The sequence below is a fragment of the Tachysurus fulvidraco genome, chromosome 17, assembly GCF_022655615.1.
Source record: "Tachysurus fulvidraco isolate hzauxx_2018 chromosome 17, HZAU_PFXX_2.0, whole genome shotgun sequence".
Lineage (NCBI taxonomy): Eukaryota > Metazoa > Chordata > Actinopteri > Siluriformes > Bagridae > Tachysurus > Tachysurus fulvidraco.
In genome coordinates, this window is record NC_062534.1 from 20,043,928 (window position 1) to 20,060,258 (window position 16,331).

At 40.9% G+C, this 16,331-nt stretch overlaps 1 protein-coding gene across 3 annotated transcripts in view; it reads right to left on the reverse strand.

The window, feature by feature from the left end:
- Positions 1 to 644: 644 nt before the first annotated feature.
- The window catches only part of dock4 (dedicator of cytokinesis 4), a 79,505-nt gene continuing 63,818 nt past the window's right edge, over positions 645 to 16,331 (reverse strand). For all 3 annotated transcript variants that reach the window (XM_027136122.2, XM_047802386.1, XM_047802387.1), the window contains 13 exons: positions 16,103 to 16,244; positions 15,518 to 15,684; positions 14,990 to 15,076; positions 13,917 to 14,093; positions 9,790 to 9,873; positions 9,583 to 9,702; positions 9,366 to 9,493; positions 6,956 to 7,076; positions 5,831 to 5,912; positions 5,459 to 5,583; positions 5,309 to 5,378; positions 4,623 to 4,681; positions 645 to 4,178 (listed from right to left, as the gene is read on the reverse strand). In XM_027136122.2, coding sequence (XP_026991923.2) covers positions 3,774 to 4,178; positions 4,623 to 4,681; positions 5,309 to 5,378; positions 5,459 to 5,583; positions 5,831 to 5,912; positions 6,956 to 7,076; positions 9,366 to 9,493; positions 9,583 to 9,702; positions 9,790 to 9,873; positions 13,917 to 14,093; positions 14,990 to 15,076; positions 15,518 to 15,684; positions 16,103 to 16,244 — 1,767 coding nt within the window. In that variant the 3' untranslated portion in view covers positions 645 to 3,773. The remainder of the gene's footprint in view (positions 4,179 to 4,622; positions 4,682 to 5,308; positions 5,379 to 5,458; positions 5,584 to 5,830; positions 5,913 to 6,955; positions 7,077 to 9,365; positions 9,494 to 9,582; positions 9,703 to 9,789; positions 9,874 to 13,916; positions 14,094 to 14,989; positions 15,077 to 15,517; positions 15,685 to 16,102; positions 16,245 to 16,331) is intronic.

Genomic DNA, 16,331 nt, shown 5'->3' on the forward strand with positions numbered 1-16,331 from the left:
TATTTCAAGTCAGTCAAGACTCCTGTCTACTCAAATAGGCTGAGACTCACAACCCAGAAAATACGACATTTTAAACACAGATTTGAGGTCACAATATTTGTAATTTGTGTTGTTTGGCTTTAAAAACACCAAAAAGAAAAAAAAATGTTTAGAGTGCTTTGTTTACTGCATGGTTATATAGAGAAAATGGGTTAAACATATTTATGGTTATATCTATGGGAGGGATCATATTTTATTAATACTAGCAAAAGGTGACCCTTTTATATATGTTCATTTATTTCAATATTGCACTACAATTTTAAAGTAAAAAATTTTTCCATCTGTATTTACTCTTCATCTGTTCATACTTGTCTATTTGCTGCTAATAGACATTTTACATTTCTATATTACATAAATTATATTACAAAAATACCTAAAAGTAGCCTCATTTGCATGTTTGGGCAAGTGGGTGGGGTTTACTGTTTTAGTTGAATTTACTCCAGAATACAATAACGTATCTATCTATCTATCTATCTATCTATCTATCTATCTATCTATCTATCTATCTATCTATCTATCTATCTATCTATCTATCTATCTATCTACAGATTCGGTTCGTCTGTTCATGTTAATGAAATGATTAAACAACACAACATACTACCTAATGTGTGTTATAAGTGTTTTAATAGTGGAATGTTAATATGCTTTTATTTTTTTAACCATTTTTTTTTACACCAATCAACCTTTATTCATTAATGTCTAATAGTCAACATTTACAAATAAAAATTTTCATTGCAACATTCAAAGCCTATGAACTGGTTACATTTTCATATAAACACAGTTTGTACAAAATCTGTAACACGGGCTATATGGAATACTTTCATCCCATTATATGATATAAAGTACAACTTTACAGGTTCAAAAAATTGAACAAAAAAAGATAAAACCTAATCCATACAAAAAGTGAGAAAGTGAGAGAAAAAGAGAGATAATACAAGAATACTAGTTCGTTTTTCTAAAAGTGGTCACTAGGCAATCCATTAAAAATTACAAAATTGCCTAGAATAAGTAACTTTAGTAGCATAGGCATATGTGAACACAACTGCAACACTGTTTATGTCATCCACACAAGCAACGTTCTAATGATCACCATTTACAGAGTCATGCGTTTCCAAACCTGAATCCACTTTAGCTGCTATTACTCGGGTATGCTTTAGAAACCGATGACCGGTATAAGATTTGAAACTGTGCTTCTTTACAAGAACAATAAAATTACAGTGAGGTTCAAACAACAAACAAACAAACAAAGCTGTTGTCTAGCTGTGCTGCTTCAATCATATTATTAGTATTTAGTTAGTATTAGTGTCACTCAGTTGCAAATTCATTATCTTTTGGCACATATTACCGTTTCGTCTTTTTCTCGTGTGGGACGATTATCTGTAATATTTTTGTTAGTGCTTGAATTACTCAAATTACCCTGTAAGAAATTGAACCGGATAGTTATTAGTCCGTCTTCCATCAAGAATGTTTAAATATAAAATTCAGACAATGTAAAGGAAAATTTTCCAGATTAATTTTTTTTTCCTTTTTTTTTTTTTTTTACTTAACATGTGCAAACATCATAGTAACAATATACTGACTAACAGAGTAGCAATTGTAGCAACTAGAAACAAATTAAACAACCATTAAAATGTCAAAAGGTTGTATTGTGGGTCTCTTACAGTATTAATCATCTTTGCAGTTAAACCCGTCAAATGATTTCTGTTTGCGGATCGGCAGTGAATAGCTATTAGATGTTTTGTCATTCTTGTTGCTTTTCACTAAAGATTTTTATTTTTGCATTTGTTGTTGCATGTGTGGCGGCACACAGAAGGTAATATATTTTACAGGAAAGGTTACTTTTCAGGCATCAGTATGCATGTACAGATAAAATTTTTATATCGTGGTAATTTCCAGGCCGTTTGTCCCAGTTTACAATATTATCAACATTAAGTTTTTTAAAAATACATTCTCTGAGGAGGAAACGCAACTTCCTCTCGACGTCAAACGAAGGAAAATTCGAAGACAGCTTTCCAACACAGTGTCTAAAATATTATTAATAATAATACTGATTGTTAAGTTTTGCAATCTATTTTTGTAATCGATTATCGGCACATGCCTAGTTAATGGTTGGAATTCACTTGAGAACACTTCAAGACATGTTAAAGTCAATTAATGTTAACATAATTTCAAAAAAATCTGAAATGGGAGAAGGGGAAAAGTCTTGAACATGGTACAAATTTCCTGTTTAATCATTAAACTGAAACTCCATTTATAACTGACAAAAAATATCCAATGTAAAAAACCTGGAAATAATCCTTAATAATGTAAAATCATTTTTACATTCTTTAAGAAAGTTGAAACAATGACAAAAAAAGAATTAAAAAAAAAAAAATCAGTACCTTTAATTCCATGTCTGCTGTGCTTTTGGCAGTTAAAAACTGGTTTTAACTTTTGTGCATGATCACCTGAAACTAAAATCAAGCTCAGCTCCCTTACACTCTTAGAAATGACCCTTCGAACCACCATGTTGTTGATGAAATTCTGCTAACGTCAAAGTAAACTTTCTGAAATTGCTGAAAGTTGAAATAATAATAATAAAAAAAACAATCTGCGCCTTCTGTGCTTCGAGTGTCACACTCTTTAGGAAACTACACTGGTTATATTGCTTGATGCTGTACATGCCTCATGCTATCGTACTCTAGGCTCCGGCGCACAGCATAAAAAGCACATTGTCAAGCACAAGCGTTCACGTGGCTATGTGAGCTCTAAGCTGCCCTAGCTACTCTCACCGACAGAAATGTTAATACTGTTTTGTTTCTTTGGCACAATACTTGGAGACCACACGATTTCATTACATTGCACAATTAACGGTCAGGCAGGTTCGGCAGCTACGAGGCTACGCCAGAAAGAAACACTTAAGAAATATGTAGCACCTTTCAGCCATTCCAGAAAGGACAAAGCGGTTAAAACAGGATGCAGGACTAGCTGCACATCTTTGTCCGTGTATAAGGCCTAAAAACATTGCCGTCGAATAAGCGGAATACTGTACAGATATGAGCTTTTTGTACATCTATCAAAAATACCGGTATGATTCAGACCTTTGCTCTAAAGTGGTATGTGGACCTGCCAGATCTAAAAACCGAACTGTAAACTATATGCCCTTTTAGAGTAGATTCTAATCTCTTAACGGCTACGTTTGTACACGAGTCTCACTAGCCATGGATGTATACTAATGGAAAATATGTGCGATATATATATATAACACTGAGTCAATTCCAGTTCAGCTGTAATAATTGGTTATGAGAAATTGAAGCGCTGATACACCTCCATGCAGAGTATGAATTGAATTCAATTTTTGAAAGTAAAAAACATTCACAAAAGATAAACTTAAAACCCACCGGACGCTGCAGTTATGCAGGTCCATTAGTAGCTCACAAAGATTGCAAGAAGCAAAAAAAAAAACAAAAAAACAAAAAACAAGCAGTTGTGTTCCTTTCAGTCAATAGAAAAAAAACTGCATCTGTAATATATTTCTGCTTGCCTCACGGAATCAGTCTGGTTTGTCTAGTAGGTGAAGTCGAAGCGAATAGATTTGTGGTATCATTGCGAAGAGGATTAGTTTTCAACGGTGAAACATCTTCAAGACTACACATTGAGTCCAGACGTTGTGACTCAGTACATACTACTAGACATTCAGCATAACCTGGTTGATCTGCATAGACAGTTCCAGGTACTGCTCCTGTGCTGGAATTCTACAGCTGGGAGACTTTCCGTGGTGTGATCCTGTGCCGCGGCTCCGAGTTGATTCTCTGCGTGCGGCTTAGTTGCGGTTTGGTGGGAAGGTTGGTGCTGTCTGTGGCAGGCGGCACTGACAGGCTGTGGGGAAGTGGGGTGGCACGGCGCGGGTTGTTCCTTTCGTACACGCTGTAGGGTGGCGGCGTCTTGCTGCCGCGGCGGATGGCGTTTTCAGTAGGCAGGACCGAAGGCACGGACGGCTCAGTCGGTGCCACGTCTATGCCACAAGTCTCAGACACGCTGCAGCGGCTCAGAGACGAGATGCCACTGCTGTAGCTGCCAGAGCGAGCGGGTGAGTGCGATGCTAAGCTGCCCGTGGGCAAACCGTCAGTAGGAGAGGGGGTGAGGGGAGGAGCTGAGGTCTGTAGGAGAGACAAGATGGCCTTTAATTGTTATTATTATTAGTAATTAGTAGTACTAGATGTATTAGTTTTAGTAGTATGGTTATACTGATTAAATTCATAAAGATTTGTAGTAATATTTTACTGAAAATTCACCATATGATCATTCTACAATTTGTTATATTATACAAATATATGTTGTCTTCTGCATATCAGCAAACTTCTCAAATATAACCAATGTGTTATAACATGATGTGTTTTTGTCGTTTGCACGTGAAGATTTCTTCCAAGGATTCATTAATCTGTCCTTGCCCTAATTTCCTGTCCATCTCTGACTGGTGAAGATGTAAATCACATGTACTTCATGACATCATGGTGAATTGGACCTTGATGGTATTTGTTACACGTTTTATATATTTGTTGCGTCACGGATCGGAGGATTAGTCATTACGGACTGATACCTACCTTTTGAGGAGACTTTGAGGTTGGCATAGGAGACAGAGACCTTATGTTCTTGCTGTGAGCTGCATACAAAATACACACAGAGCAATACATCGATATAACGCACATCGTATCAGGCCAAAGCAGATGTATATACAGCCAGCCATCCATCCATCCATTTTCAGTAGCGTTCATCCTACACAAGGTCACAGGGCATCTAGGGTGTATCACAGGGGACAAGATGGGGAACAACCTGGATGGTGTGCCAAACCATCACAGGGCACAATCTCACACACACTCACACACACACTCACATTCCACAGAGAATGTAGATATGCCAATCTGCCTCCAGGGCATGTGTTTCTCAGGGAGAACATTTACTGTAAACTCCACACACACACACACACACACACACACACACACACACACACACACACACACACACACACGCACACACACACACACACACACACACACACACACACACACTGAACCTTGTGGAAACCCACATGTATATGAGGAGAACATGCACAGAAACCCAAACCAGTGCTGAAGATAGAACCTGGATAGATCTGTGAGCTGGCGACACTATGAGCTGTGCCACGTTGGCTTTCTTAAACAAGCATCTAAGCAAAACGTCTGTAAATATTTGATCATGCCAAGGTCTGTACATATATTTAATATGTTCTGCACTGAAGCAGAAGTCATACCGGTTTCTGCTGTGGGGAAACTGGCCTCACATCGTGGCAGGCTCGCGTCTATCTGGAACGGCATCATCCTCTGCAAGCGGGACACAGAAGCGGGTCGTATCACGTTTCACACGGCTGCTTACCTGAGAGATTTTTCTCTACTCGGCTCACCTGTGTTGGGTCCAGCGGGTTGGAGAAGACGCTGCTGCACAGTCGGTCTCTTGGGGAGAGACATGCGCTTTCTTTTGAATGCTTGTGTTTGTCCAATGGCAGTGGAGACGCTGATGGGAGGGAATCTACAGGGAAAAGGTGAGTGTTAGGAGTGTTTAAAAGGCAGAAGAATAAGACCAGCATTGTTCATTTATCACTGTTTCAGACACTCTCAGCACTCTGAGATAGAAATGAGGTAAAAACGCACAATCTTTATTAGCTCAGTAGACTAACTGATGATGACATGTAAAACATTTAGCATGGTGAAGTTTCATTATAGTCTGTGATGCTGAATCACAGTGTGGGATATTTCCCATGCATCCATACACTCACCTCTATTGCTTGAGGGAGCTGCGTTGTTCACGTTATGAGAGCCGGAGTGGTTCGAGCTGAGGCTTGAGGTAGACGGACTCGGCTGTGGTAAGAAAAACAGTTAATGAGCAGGTCAACATGCCAACATCAACAACAAAGCTATGTTCATACATGCAGCAATTTTATTTCCCTGGTCGCAAAATCAGGCATTCCTACTACCGGTTGCTATAGTGATAATGTTTCTGAATGGGTAGCGCAACTAGAGTTCCACTTGACAACAAATCAGCTTTCTTGCCACTAAAAGGTAACATTATGGAAAGAGGTTTGGAGTTTGAGTATAAAATACAGCAGTGCATCGTGTGAGATGAAGTCGAAGAAGCGGGTGCTCTTTGCCACAGCTCACACGCTCTCTAAAGCCCGGTTTCACTTCCATTAGTAATCGCTGTACCAATTTGCTCCATATTTGCATATAGTTAAACTTTTCTTGTCCCCGGACATCCACATCTAGACGCCGACGCTCGCCGTCAGTTATGACACCGGACGCCGCGAGCTCTCACTGAATATGACTGATCTCCGGTCGCTTTGCTACAGCGCTGCGAGCTGCTGAATGTGTGAACGCAGCATAATTCTTAGAAAGTTTTCACAATAAGATCTGGTAGATTCAGCACAGAATTGTGGCTATGCTTTTAGATAATAGACCAGTGTTTCAATTACACTGGAACTTCCAGCAGGGTTGATTTGCTGAATACAAGAAAAGAAAACATACTAATGTGATTAGTAACTAAGTGACTCAACTAAGTATGGATTTACAGTGTGTCATTAAATTTAATTAAAATATATGACTGGGATCAAGGTGTTGGTTTGGGTGTGTGTAGATGGGCGGTTTTAGGGGAGGCGGACGGTCGTACATACGCTGCCTGGAAGCACCGATATTTTAAAGAAAACTTTAGCTTTGTCATGGAGGACACTAGTGCTTTTAATAATGGACGTTGTCTCAAAGCAGCTTTACAGAACGTAAGAAACATAAAACAAAAAGTTTAATATTATACAAAGATTAATATTATAAAGGGGGCACGGTGGCTTAGTGGTTAATGGGGAGAATTTTTATCCCTTCTGTGGTAACTTTATCAATCCTGCAGCACACACCTGCATGTTGAAGACTTCATCCGAGCTCTCCGACTGGCCTGTGATGTTGCTCACGTCGTTGGAGGCCTGTGATGACAGCGAAGAGGATGAGTAGCGATTGACAGCCGGGTAACTGAGTGGGCTGCAACAGGAGAGACACAAGAGACCAAATGTTACCGTACCAAACGTTTTACTCTCAGAATAGAGGATTAAACTGAAAGGATTGTGTTTCTTGTTGTAGATTGTGCCTTAAAGCTGGATATGTTGAACCTGATATGTTATCTGAAATGTAGTCCATCGGTAGTTCTGATCAGTAGTCCAACACCTTAACCACTGAGCTACAACATCCCACAAACAGAAACGCTCATGAACGACTACGAATTCTTAAAGCCCTGAGTTTCTACTTTCATATCAGCTTCATATTAATCACCACTATAGATAATTATCAGGGTTCAGCCCGGACTTTCGGCCACGTGTGTTTGTTGTCGTTCCTCGTCACGTGCCTGCCCCGCCTTCGTCTGCTCCACCCTGTCACCACACCTGCTCCTCATTGTGTCATTATTGTCCTGTGTATAAATGTGATTCATTAGTTACGTTTACCCTCCGTCATGTCTAGACATTGTTCAGTCCTCGTCATTGTATTTTACTGTATTTGTCTTTATCATTTATTAAACCCCACTCCTTTGAAGCTATCCTGTGTACGGGTCCGCCTCCTTCCTCCTCTGGTTGTGACAATAACATTCAGTTCAGTTCACTTCTATTTTACTTGTATAGCGCTTTTAACAATAGACGTTGTCTGATGTCATATGTCAATGAAGACATACAATGCTGAACATGGACACAACAAAACAGGAGCAAATACCATTTTATGGCCTCTGGTAAAATGATAACTTTTACAACTTTTTACAACTTTTGTACTACAGCTTGGATGAATGTTTAGGCACAAGCTCTGAAGCCGGAATCATCACCAATGTTTATGAAAAAAATCCTTGATTAGACCTGATAGAGTTATAGAATCAGGGGTATTTATTACACACTGTCCTGTCCATTTTAGTCCTCCATCACCTGCTCAAACCAGCAGCAACATGCCAAAGATTCATTTACAACAAAAGTCTGTGTCCCAAACTGCATAAGAGTACAAGCTTGATTTACTAATGAATGCGCTGGAAGGCAGTTTAGGGTGTGGCCAAAAACAGGAGGTGACGTAATCATTAAAAAAAGTGGCTTATAACAGAATACAAATATATCACAGAAAATAATATTTCATTGGCAAATATTTTCCAGATGAGTGGGAAGAATTTAATTGAATGGTTTAAGCTTTGAAAATGGCAAGGTTTTGTGATGGTTTGGCAAAACAGACCAGAATCACTGTCTTCCTGTTGTTGGCTAAGATTGTATGAAAACAACAGTTAAATATGATTTACATATCAGCCTGGATCCTGTCAGTGCTCATTTTGTCAGGATCCAGCTCAGACTCTTGCCACGTGCGTTTGTTTATGTTCTGGGTTTTCACGTGTCTGCCCCGGCCTTGTCTCTTCCTCCCCGCCTCTATGTGTTAATTGTCAGGGGGTGTTGGTAGCCTAGTGGTTAAGGTGCTGGATTAACAATCGGAAGGTTGTGAGTTTGAGACCTACATCCACCAAGCTGCCAATCCTGGGCCCCTGAGCAAGGCCCTTAACCCTCAATTGCTCAGTTGTATCAAAAATGAGATAAAATGTAAGTCACTCTGGATAAGGGCGTCTGCTAAATGGTCTCGTCTCTTGTCACGTCTTTTGTCTTTGTCCTTGTTTTGTGTTTTTTTTTTTTTTAGTTAATAAATCAGTTTATTTTAACTATCCTGCATTTGGGTCTGTTTTTATCCCTGTATCGCTGACAGATTTACATTTAAATCTCAAAAAAGTTTGTAATGTGAGAGCTGTGAATCTTATATATACTGTATGTATTAGTCATCCGAAGTAAATGAGCAGGCTTCGGTGTGATTTCTCTATGAGGACTGGGATATGTCCGGATATCTGTTATGAAATTCTATGATGTCAGGCTGTTTCTGTACGACTCTTTGAGCACCCAGATGAATTTCATAAATTAGCTTCTGTCCTTGAGGGTAATAATTCATTTTATTAAAAAAGAAACTTGAAATATGAAAGCGTAATCTGATTTCAGTCCCTGTCCCTTTCTCTTCATCTTCTTCGTTACTTCGTTACACCGCACACACAACCACCATCAGGAACATCTCTAACCGGATTTAAAAAAAAAAAAATTATTTTTCAGAAGCTTATTATCCGCTTCTCTCGAAAGCCGGTCAGAAGAGACGTATCTGCTGTTAGGAATTTAGAAGATGAAGTTAAAAAGTTAAAGAGAAATTTGTTGGTTTTGGAATAACAAGATGAATGTAGGTAATGATTTGAGCTTCAGACGTGATACAAACACACACCTGCGCCGAGCCACTATTCGTCCTCCATCTGGACTGATGGCATTCGGGACAGGAGTCCTGCAGGTTCGAGGGCTGCCGTTGGCAAAATGCAGAGGACTGACGCGCACGTACGCAGGAAACTCCTGTGGCTGCAGACAGGAAAAGAACACAGCTTGTTGCTCATCTCATTATCTCTCGTGTGTATGTGAATGTACCACATCTGCCAGATCACACTGACCTGTATACCCAGACTGGATCGCATCACATGGAACTGGTCGATGAGTTTTTTGTGCAGCGGACGCATGTCCTGTGGAACGAATTTCTCGTGCACAGCCAAGCCGTACTCCAGAATATGTGCCTGGGTTCGGGAATAATGGTGCGTTTGAATCTTTTGTTAAGACAAAATCAAACGAGCAGCTAACTGCTGTCGTGCAGCTAACGTTACCTGCTCAAACATGAGCTCTCGGAGACGAGTGATCTTATCTCCATCCTCCGGGTGATTGGAAATGTAATCTTTTGCAAAAAATGCCTGGGGGGAAAAAACAAAACAAAAAAACATATGTGAAACACTGCAAGAACGCTTTAATGAAAAGAAAACCTTGACTAGAAAGCGAACACACAGAGTACACGGTGATGGAATAAACACCGACTTGAGCCAATTTTCTCAGCGAGTCGTACATTCGTAATATGCAAATCAGCAGGTGTAGAGTTCATGACTCTGAGGATGTGTCTGACACGGAGTAATACATCAACATCTACGGCACAGCCTTTTAACAATTTAAGCACAATTTAAAAGTCGGGATCGAAATTTGAAGAATTAAATGATGGTGGTTGTGTTTGATGTTAAATATATTATGATTATGATGAAGGGGGGGCCACGGTGTCTTAGTGGTTAGCACGTTCGCCTCACACCTCCAGGATTGGGGGTTCGATTCCCGCCTCCGCCTTGTGTGTGTGGAGTTTGCATGTTCTCCCTGTGCCTCGGGGGTTTCCTCCGGGTACTCCGGTTTCCTCCCCCGGTCCAAAGACATGCATGGTAGGTTGATTGGCATCTCTGGAAAATTGTCCGGAGTGTGTGAGTGTGTGAGTGAATGAAAGTGTGTGTGTGTGTGTGCCCTGTGATGGGTTGGCACTCGTCCAGGGTGTATCCTGCCTCGATGCCCGATGACGCCTGAGATAGGCACAGGCTCCCCGTGACCCGAGAAGTTCGGATAAGCGGTAGAAAATGAATGAATGAATGAATGATTATGATGATGTTATATTATGATGAATATATTATAATAGGTAATGACTAGCATTAAAGTAAATCTGATGTATTACTAGGATTCTAGTATATTACCCTACCGATCATTTTCTGAATGTAAACTGATATAAAATAGAATAACACTTGATCCAGCACATCCTCTTGTTTGTTTGTTCGTATTTTAGTATTTTACTATAAAGCCCCCTTTCGAGTTTTAGGTCATTTTACTTGTGAATTATTCAATTGCATTGTCTTGCACGCACACACATATGCACACACACGCACACACACACAGAGCTGTACATGCTTAAAATGACAATAAAAGTTTCAAAGTCAAAATGTTAAAAGAAAGAAAACCTGTAAACCTGTAACCCAAAATGTAAAGAAAACCTGGCAGTGTTTTGAAGGTTAAGCTGACCAAGCACTCATCTATAACAAATAATCCTCTTTAAATCTTTAATTGAACTCACTACCATCTAGACAATCTGTTTTTGGACTAAACAGAGCTCTTCTGTTCTCTTGTGTGTGGAAGAAAATTATTTTTATTCTCAAGAGATCATACTGTAATCTACATTCTATTAAAGGTGGGGTCTCCGTTGTTTGAAAAAAAAAGCTTCAGAAAACTGAGTCGGGCTGGCAGACAAAACAAAAACAAAACTAAGGTGTAGCCAATGAGCAGAAATAGGCGTGTCTTGTCAATGTGGGCGGAGAGAGTGTTCAGTGCGCATGTGTGACATTAGCAGAAAGCGGTTTTAACATTGACATGGAGGATAAAAACAGAGACAGAAAGCAAAGAAAGGCTTACGATAAGGCAAGAAGTAGGACGTGTTAATATAGGATCAGCTTTCCAGCGCTGAAGAGAACTGAAGGTCTTCCGCGTGAAACGGAGATAAACCTTTCACGGTACAACACACAGTACTACAAAAACACATTTGTATTACCATAGTATTACACATCGAGTTCATTTATTGATTAAAAATATACCCTCGGCCATCTTCCCAACAGGTTCCGCCATAATACATGTCTGGGTTATAATTGGGTTATACTTGTCTGGTGTACAGTATATGTGGGGCGGAGCTATCAATACAGGGGTGGGACCCATTTGGGTTAGGGGCATGTTTGATTTGGTAATTTCAAATGTCAACATTGGCTTTCAAACAACAGAGACCCCACCTTTAAGTCATAGCTCAGTAATTAAGGTTTTGGACTACTGATTAAAATGTTGTGAGGTTGAATCCCAAGACCACCAAGCTGCCACTACAGGGCCATTGAGCAAGGCTCTTAACCTGCAACTACTCAGGTGCATAAATGAGATAAATATAATTCGCTCTCCATACGTGCATCCTCCATATTATGTGACTGCACTAACCCATAGAAAGTGATATATATTGTAATGGCTTGTAGGTTTGAGTGTATTTACAGCCCAAAACATGACCATCATCATATTATCAGACTTACTCGCTCGAATCAACAGCACTTAATGCTGTAGTCACACCTGACGTAGACTTTTACACTAATAAATCCTCACACTACACATTTAACTCATCTCTCACCTCACAACCACATATCATTACTATCAACACTAATAAAAACATCTTTACATTTCTATACAAAACTTGATCATCCTGATGCACAGCCAACAGCTTCCATGCTCAGTGTATACAGCAGACCTTTACGTCTCAGCTCTCTGTGGTGCATGCTGGGAGTCCTTCCGACAGCACTTCTCTTTTTAATTGCTTCAGGCATGCATGCGATGCTAACATGCTGTTGCCTGGCAACAATCTAATACTCTATAGCGTGAGAGAGTAAAGTACAGTCATTAAACGTCCACGGTAGGCTTTTTTACGGGTTTCTCACACATGCAAGCTTCGCTTCCATCCATTTGACCTGCTAAGTCTTTTCGGCAAATATAGCGGCTTGCATATGAGTGTATATAACCGCGTCATCATACGGCACGACAGGCTCGGCTCATTGTTAATAACTGTATCTTATTTCATCAAGATTCAAGATTTTGCTCAATTGATACTTATCCTTGGACGTATTTTTCTATTTGCTCTTTACAATATGACAATGCTGAATCTGTTAGAATACCCAATTTTTTAATTTCTGATATAGCTGCATATATTTCGATGAAAGACTTTTACAGTGTACACTCTGTGTCCGGGTTGTCCTCACCATGCTCTGATTTATTTGCAATTATTACCGAATAATAGTGCAACCGTTTCTGAAACAGAATTGCATTCATTTTTGATGCACAATGAAATGAAACAGTGACCAATGATATGAAAGAAGAAGAAGAATGAAAGAATGAAAGAAGGAGAAGAAGAAGGAAGAGGAAAGCCTTCTTTTGTCACAGACACGACACACTTTCTGCTTATTCCAGCATGTTAGGAAGTTGGAGTCAAAGCATAAGGTTAGCTATGCTACATTTCCCTTGGAGCAGAAAAGGTTAAGGGCTTTACTCAAGGGCCCTGCTGCTTGCCAGTGCTCGGGCTTGAGCTCATGACCTTCTGATCAGAGACCTCACCACTGAGCCACCACTGCCCAGAGTGAAACACATGTCTTTGCGTATCCCAGCTTGTTACAAGTCAGGGTCAGAGCACAGACTCAGTAATAATATGGTGTGGCTAAAGTAGACAGGGTTAAGGGCCTTGCTCAAGGGGCCAAGAGTCGCAGATTGGCAGTGCTGGGGATTGATTTCATGACCTTCTGTTCAGTCGCCACAGTGCTGCATAGATCGATTCTGCAGAACCATGTTGTTGTTGTTGTCGCCACAGAGGATCATGTTTGATCTGGCACGGCTTTATGCCAGATGCCCTTCCTGAAACCACCCTCCCATTTGATCCGGGCTTGGGACCAGAACCGAGAGTTAATCCATCAGTGGCTGGGTTACTCCCCTACCCGGGAATCGAAGCCGGGCCGAAGTAACGAGAGCACAGGATTCTGGAGTCTATTCATCTAATTATCTTTCTGCATACGACTAGAATAAACCTTGATGTGCTGTAAGCTAAGCCTCACTCCATACCAGAGTGCTGAGTGAATAAAAACAGAACTGTTCTCAAAATCAAGTCGAAAAAAACTTTAAGAATGATGATCTGGTGGTCAAGCAAACCATGCGTTTTAAAACCTAGAGTATTGCGTATACAATCCTACAAAGGTTATATGATTTCACCAGCTCTGTGTTCAGTTCCTCAGTCTGTTGCTAGTTAATAGTCTTGGACAGGATTCTGGTGCGGAGTCTCAGCGGGACTCGGTGGATAAATAAAGGACGGTGGATAAATAGAGAAATGCAGGAAGCGTGGGGGTGAAATGAAGAGATGTGGCAGTACCTCCTGGTAGCGAGCGAGTCCTCCGTTCACGGCGGCGTCGATCACCCCGTTCAGACACATAGTTAGAGGGTTGATGTTCTGCATCTGCCGCGTCTGGCATTGTGCGATCAGCGTTCGCAGCTGAAGGGTTTTGTTCTCAATCACCTCGCTGGCGTTCTCCAGAGGACTCATCTCCACCTGCAGAGCACACACAGCTCACACACCAGCTACGGACATCCTGGATTTCTAACAGCTATCCATTAAGGAGTTCAGACTGTCTGTACTAATGATGGACTGAGCCTGGCATTAGAATTTTTGCCATATTCCAGAAATAACTTAAGAGATACCTGAAGCATACTGTATCAATTAACCCTGGCAGGAACCGACACATTTTCGTGCACTCAGACTAGTAATCGACAAGATTTCTTCTGACGAGAAACTAGTAGCTACATATCGCGTCTAAAGCAAGCTAGTTAAACACAATGCACAAATCAGTGTGTAAATGTGTTGTCTGATTTCCATGTTACATGCTTGGCTTTGTACCGGTCACGCTAACAGATCAGCAAAGCGAGCTTTCTGTAGGAGCTACATACATTGCTCTGGCTGTGTAATCTTAACTGTACTCAAAAAGCCAACGCTACACTGGAGATAGACTGGAGTGGCGCAAAAGCAAGACACCGAATGTGCTAAGAATCTCAATCTGATTTAATTTCTGTTCACTCTTCTCAAGACAAATAAGGATCTACCAGGGATGAATACTTATGCAACAAAAAATGTCTGTTATTTTGACCTAGTTCATGTGTTAGATGAATTTCAGACAGTGTGTACATCAAACGTCAGTAAACTCAATTAAATCCGTTTCAGATCCAGTATGTAAAACTAGAAGAAGGGGCAAATTTTCCAAGGGGGTAAATAGTTATGCAAGGTATTGTAGTTCTCCTGTTTTTAGTCAAACATTTAAAACAGGAATTGATCAAATAGATAAATGCTAGGTTGCAAATGCTTATTTCTACTTGAAAATGCCAGAAAAAATTAAAAATGATAACGTTATAAAAAGGAAAAAAGGAAGCGATCAGAAGATTTTGAGCTCTCACCAGCTCCCGTTTCTCCACCTCGAACCAGCGAGATATGCCTGGGAGACTCTGTGCCAGACTCAGTGTGGTCCTCTCCACCCATAGACTCTGCACGCACACACACACACACACACACACACACACACACACACACACACACACACACACACACACACACACAAACACACACACACTCTTTGTCAGAACAAACAGGAGGTGCTCTGAGTCCAATGGTGCGTGTGTGTTTGTGTGTGTGTGTTTGTGTGTGTGTGTGTGTGTGTGTGTGTGTGTGGATATGATGGACTGGACAAAAACCCCACAATGTCTAATTAAACCACAAAGAAGTAGAGGAACAATGGAGCTGAGGTGATACACAGTTAATGAAGGAAAATTGTGTGCGTGTGAGAGAATGTGTGTGCGCGCATGCTTGTTGGTGTGTGTGTGTGTGTGTGTTTCTGTGTGTAAAAGAATGTGTTTGTGTGTATTTATATTTGTTTGTATCTGTGTGTGTGTTGTGTGTGTATGTGTGTGTGTCTGTTTGTGCCCCACCTTAAACTCATTCTCTTTATCTTTCGTCCCCTTGTGGAAGGGTCTGTCGTAGCGAAACCTCCAGATATGATTGACTTTGTAGAAGCTCTTGATGTTACTCGGCACTCCGTCTCTCTGCAGCACGTCCTGATTCTCTGGGACAGGAGTGACTGCGTAGACCTGCAGGTCTGAGCCAGAGTGACTTAAGGAACATTACACACACACACACACACACACACACACACACACACACACACACACACACACACACACACTTCATCAATATCATCAAGCAGGCCATGATCAGGACCACATCGGTTTCCTCCCTTGCTCACTGGATGTTTTCTGTTTTTCGCACCATACTATGTACACTCTATAGACTGTGTTAGGGTTCTAAACTAGCATGTCTGGCACCAACGATCAGTGAGGTTCCATATCTGATATACACTAAGACTCCATATTTCCCTGTTCTCATGATTGATGTAAACGTTACTTGTGGCTTGTATTAGACACATGATTGCCTGATTAGGTAACAGCATGAGCAGAGCTGCACGTGTTCCTGTTAAACTGCCTGTGAGTATTTGTGTGTGAGTTTGTGAAGGATACACTGTGCCTCCGCCTGCAGTATGGTCTGGTCGGGCTGGTTGGCGTGCTGCATGGCGATGGCGTGAGGAAACTCACTCAGCATTCTCTGCTGAAACGCCTCCAACCGTTCGTAATCGTTCCCCCGACACACAAACTCTTTATTCTGCACAACAACAACACACACACACACACACACACACACACAAGTAAAAATCAGAGGCCTTGAGTCTCTAAGCCTTTTACCGAAGCA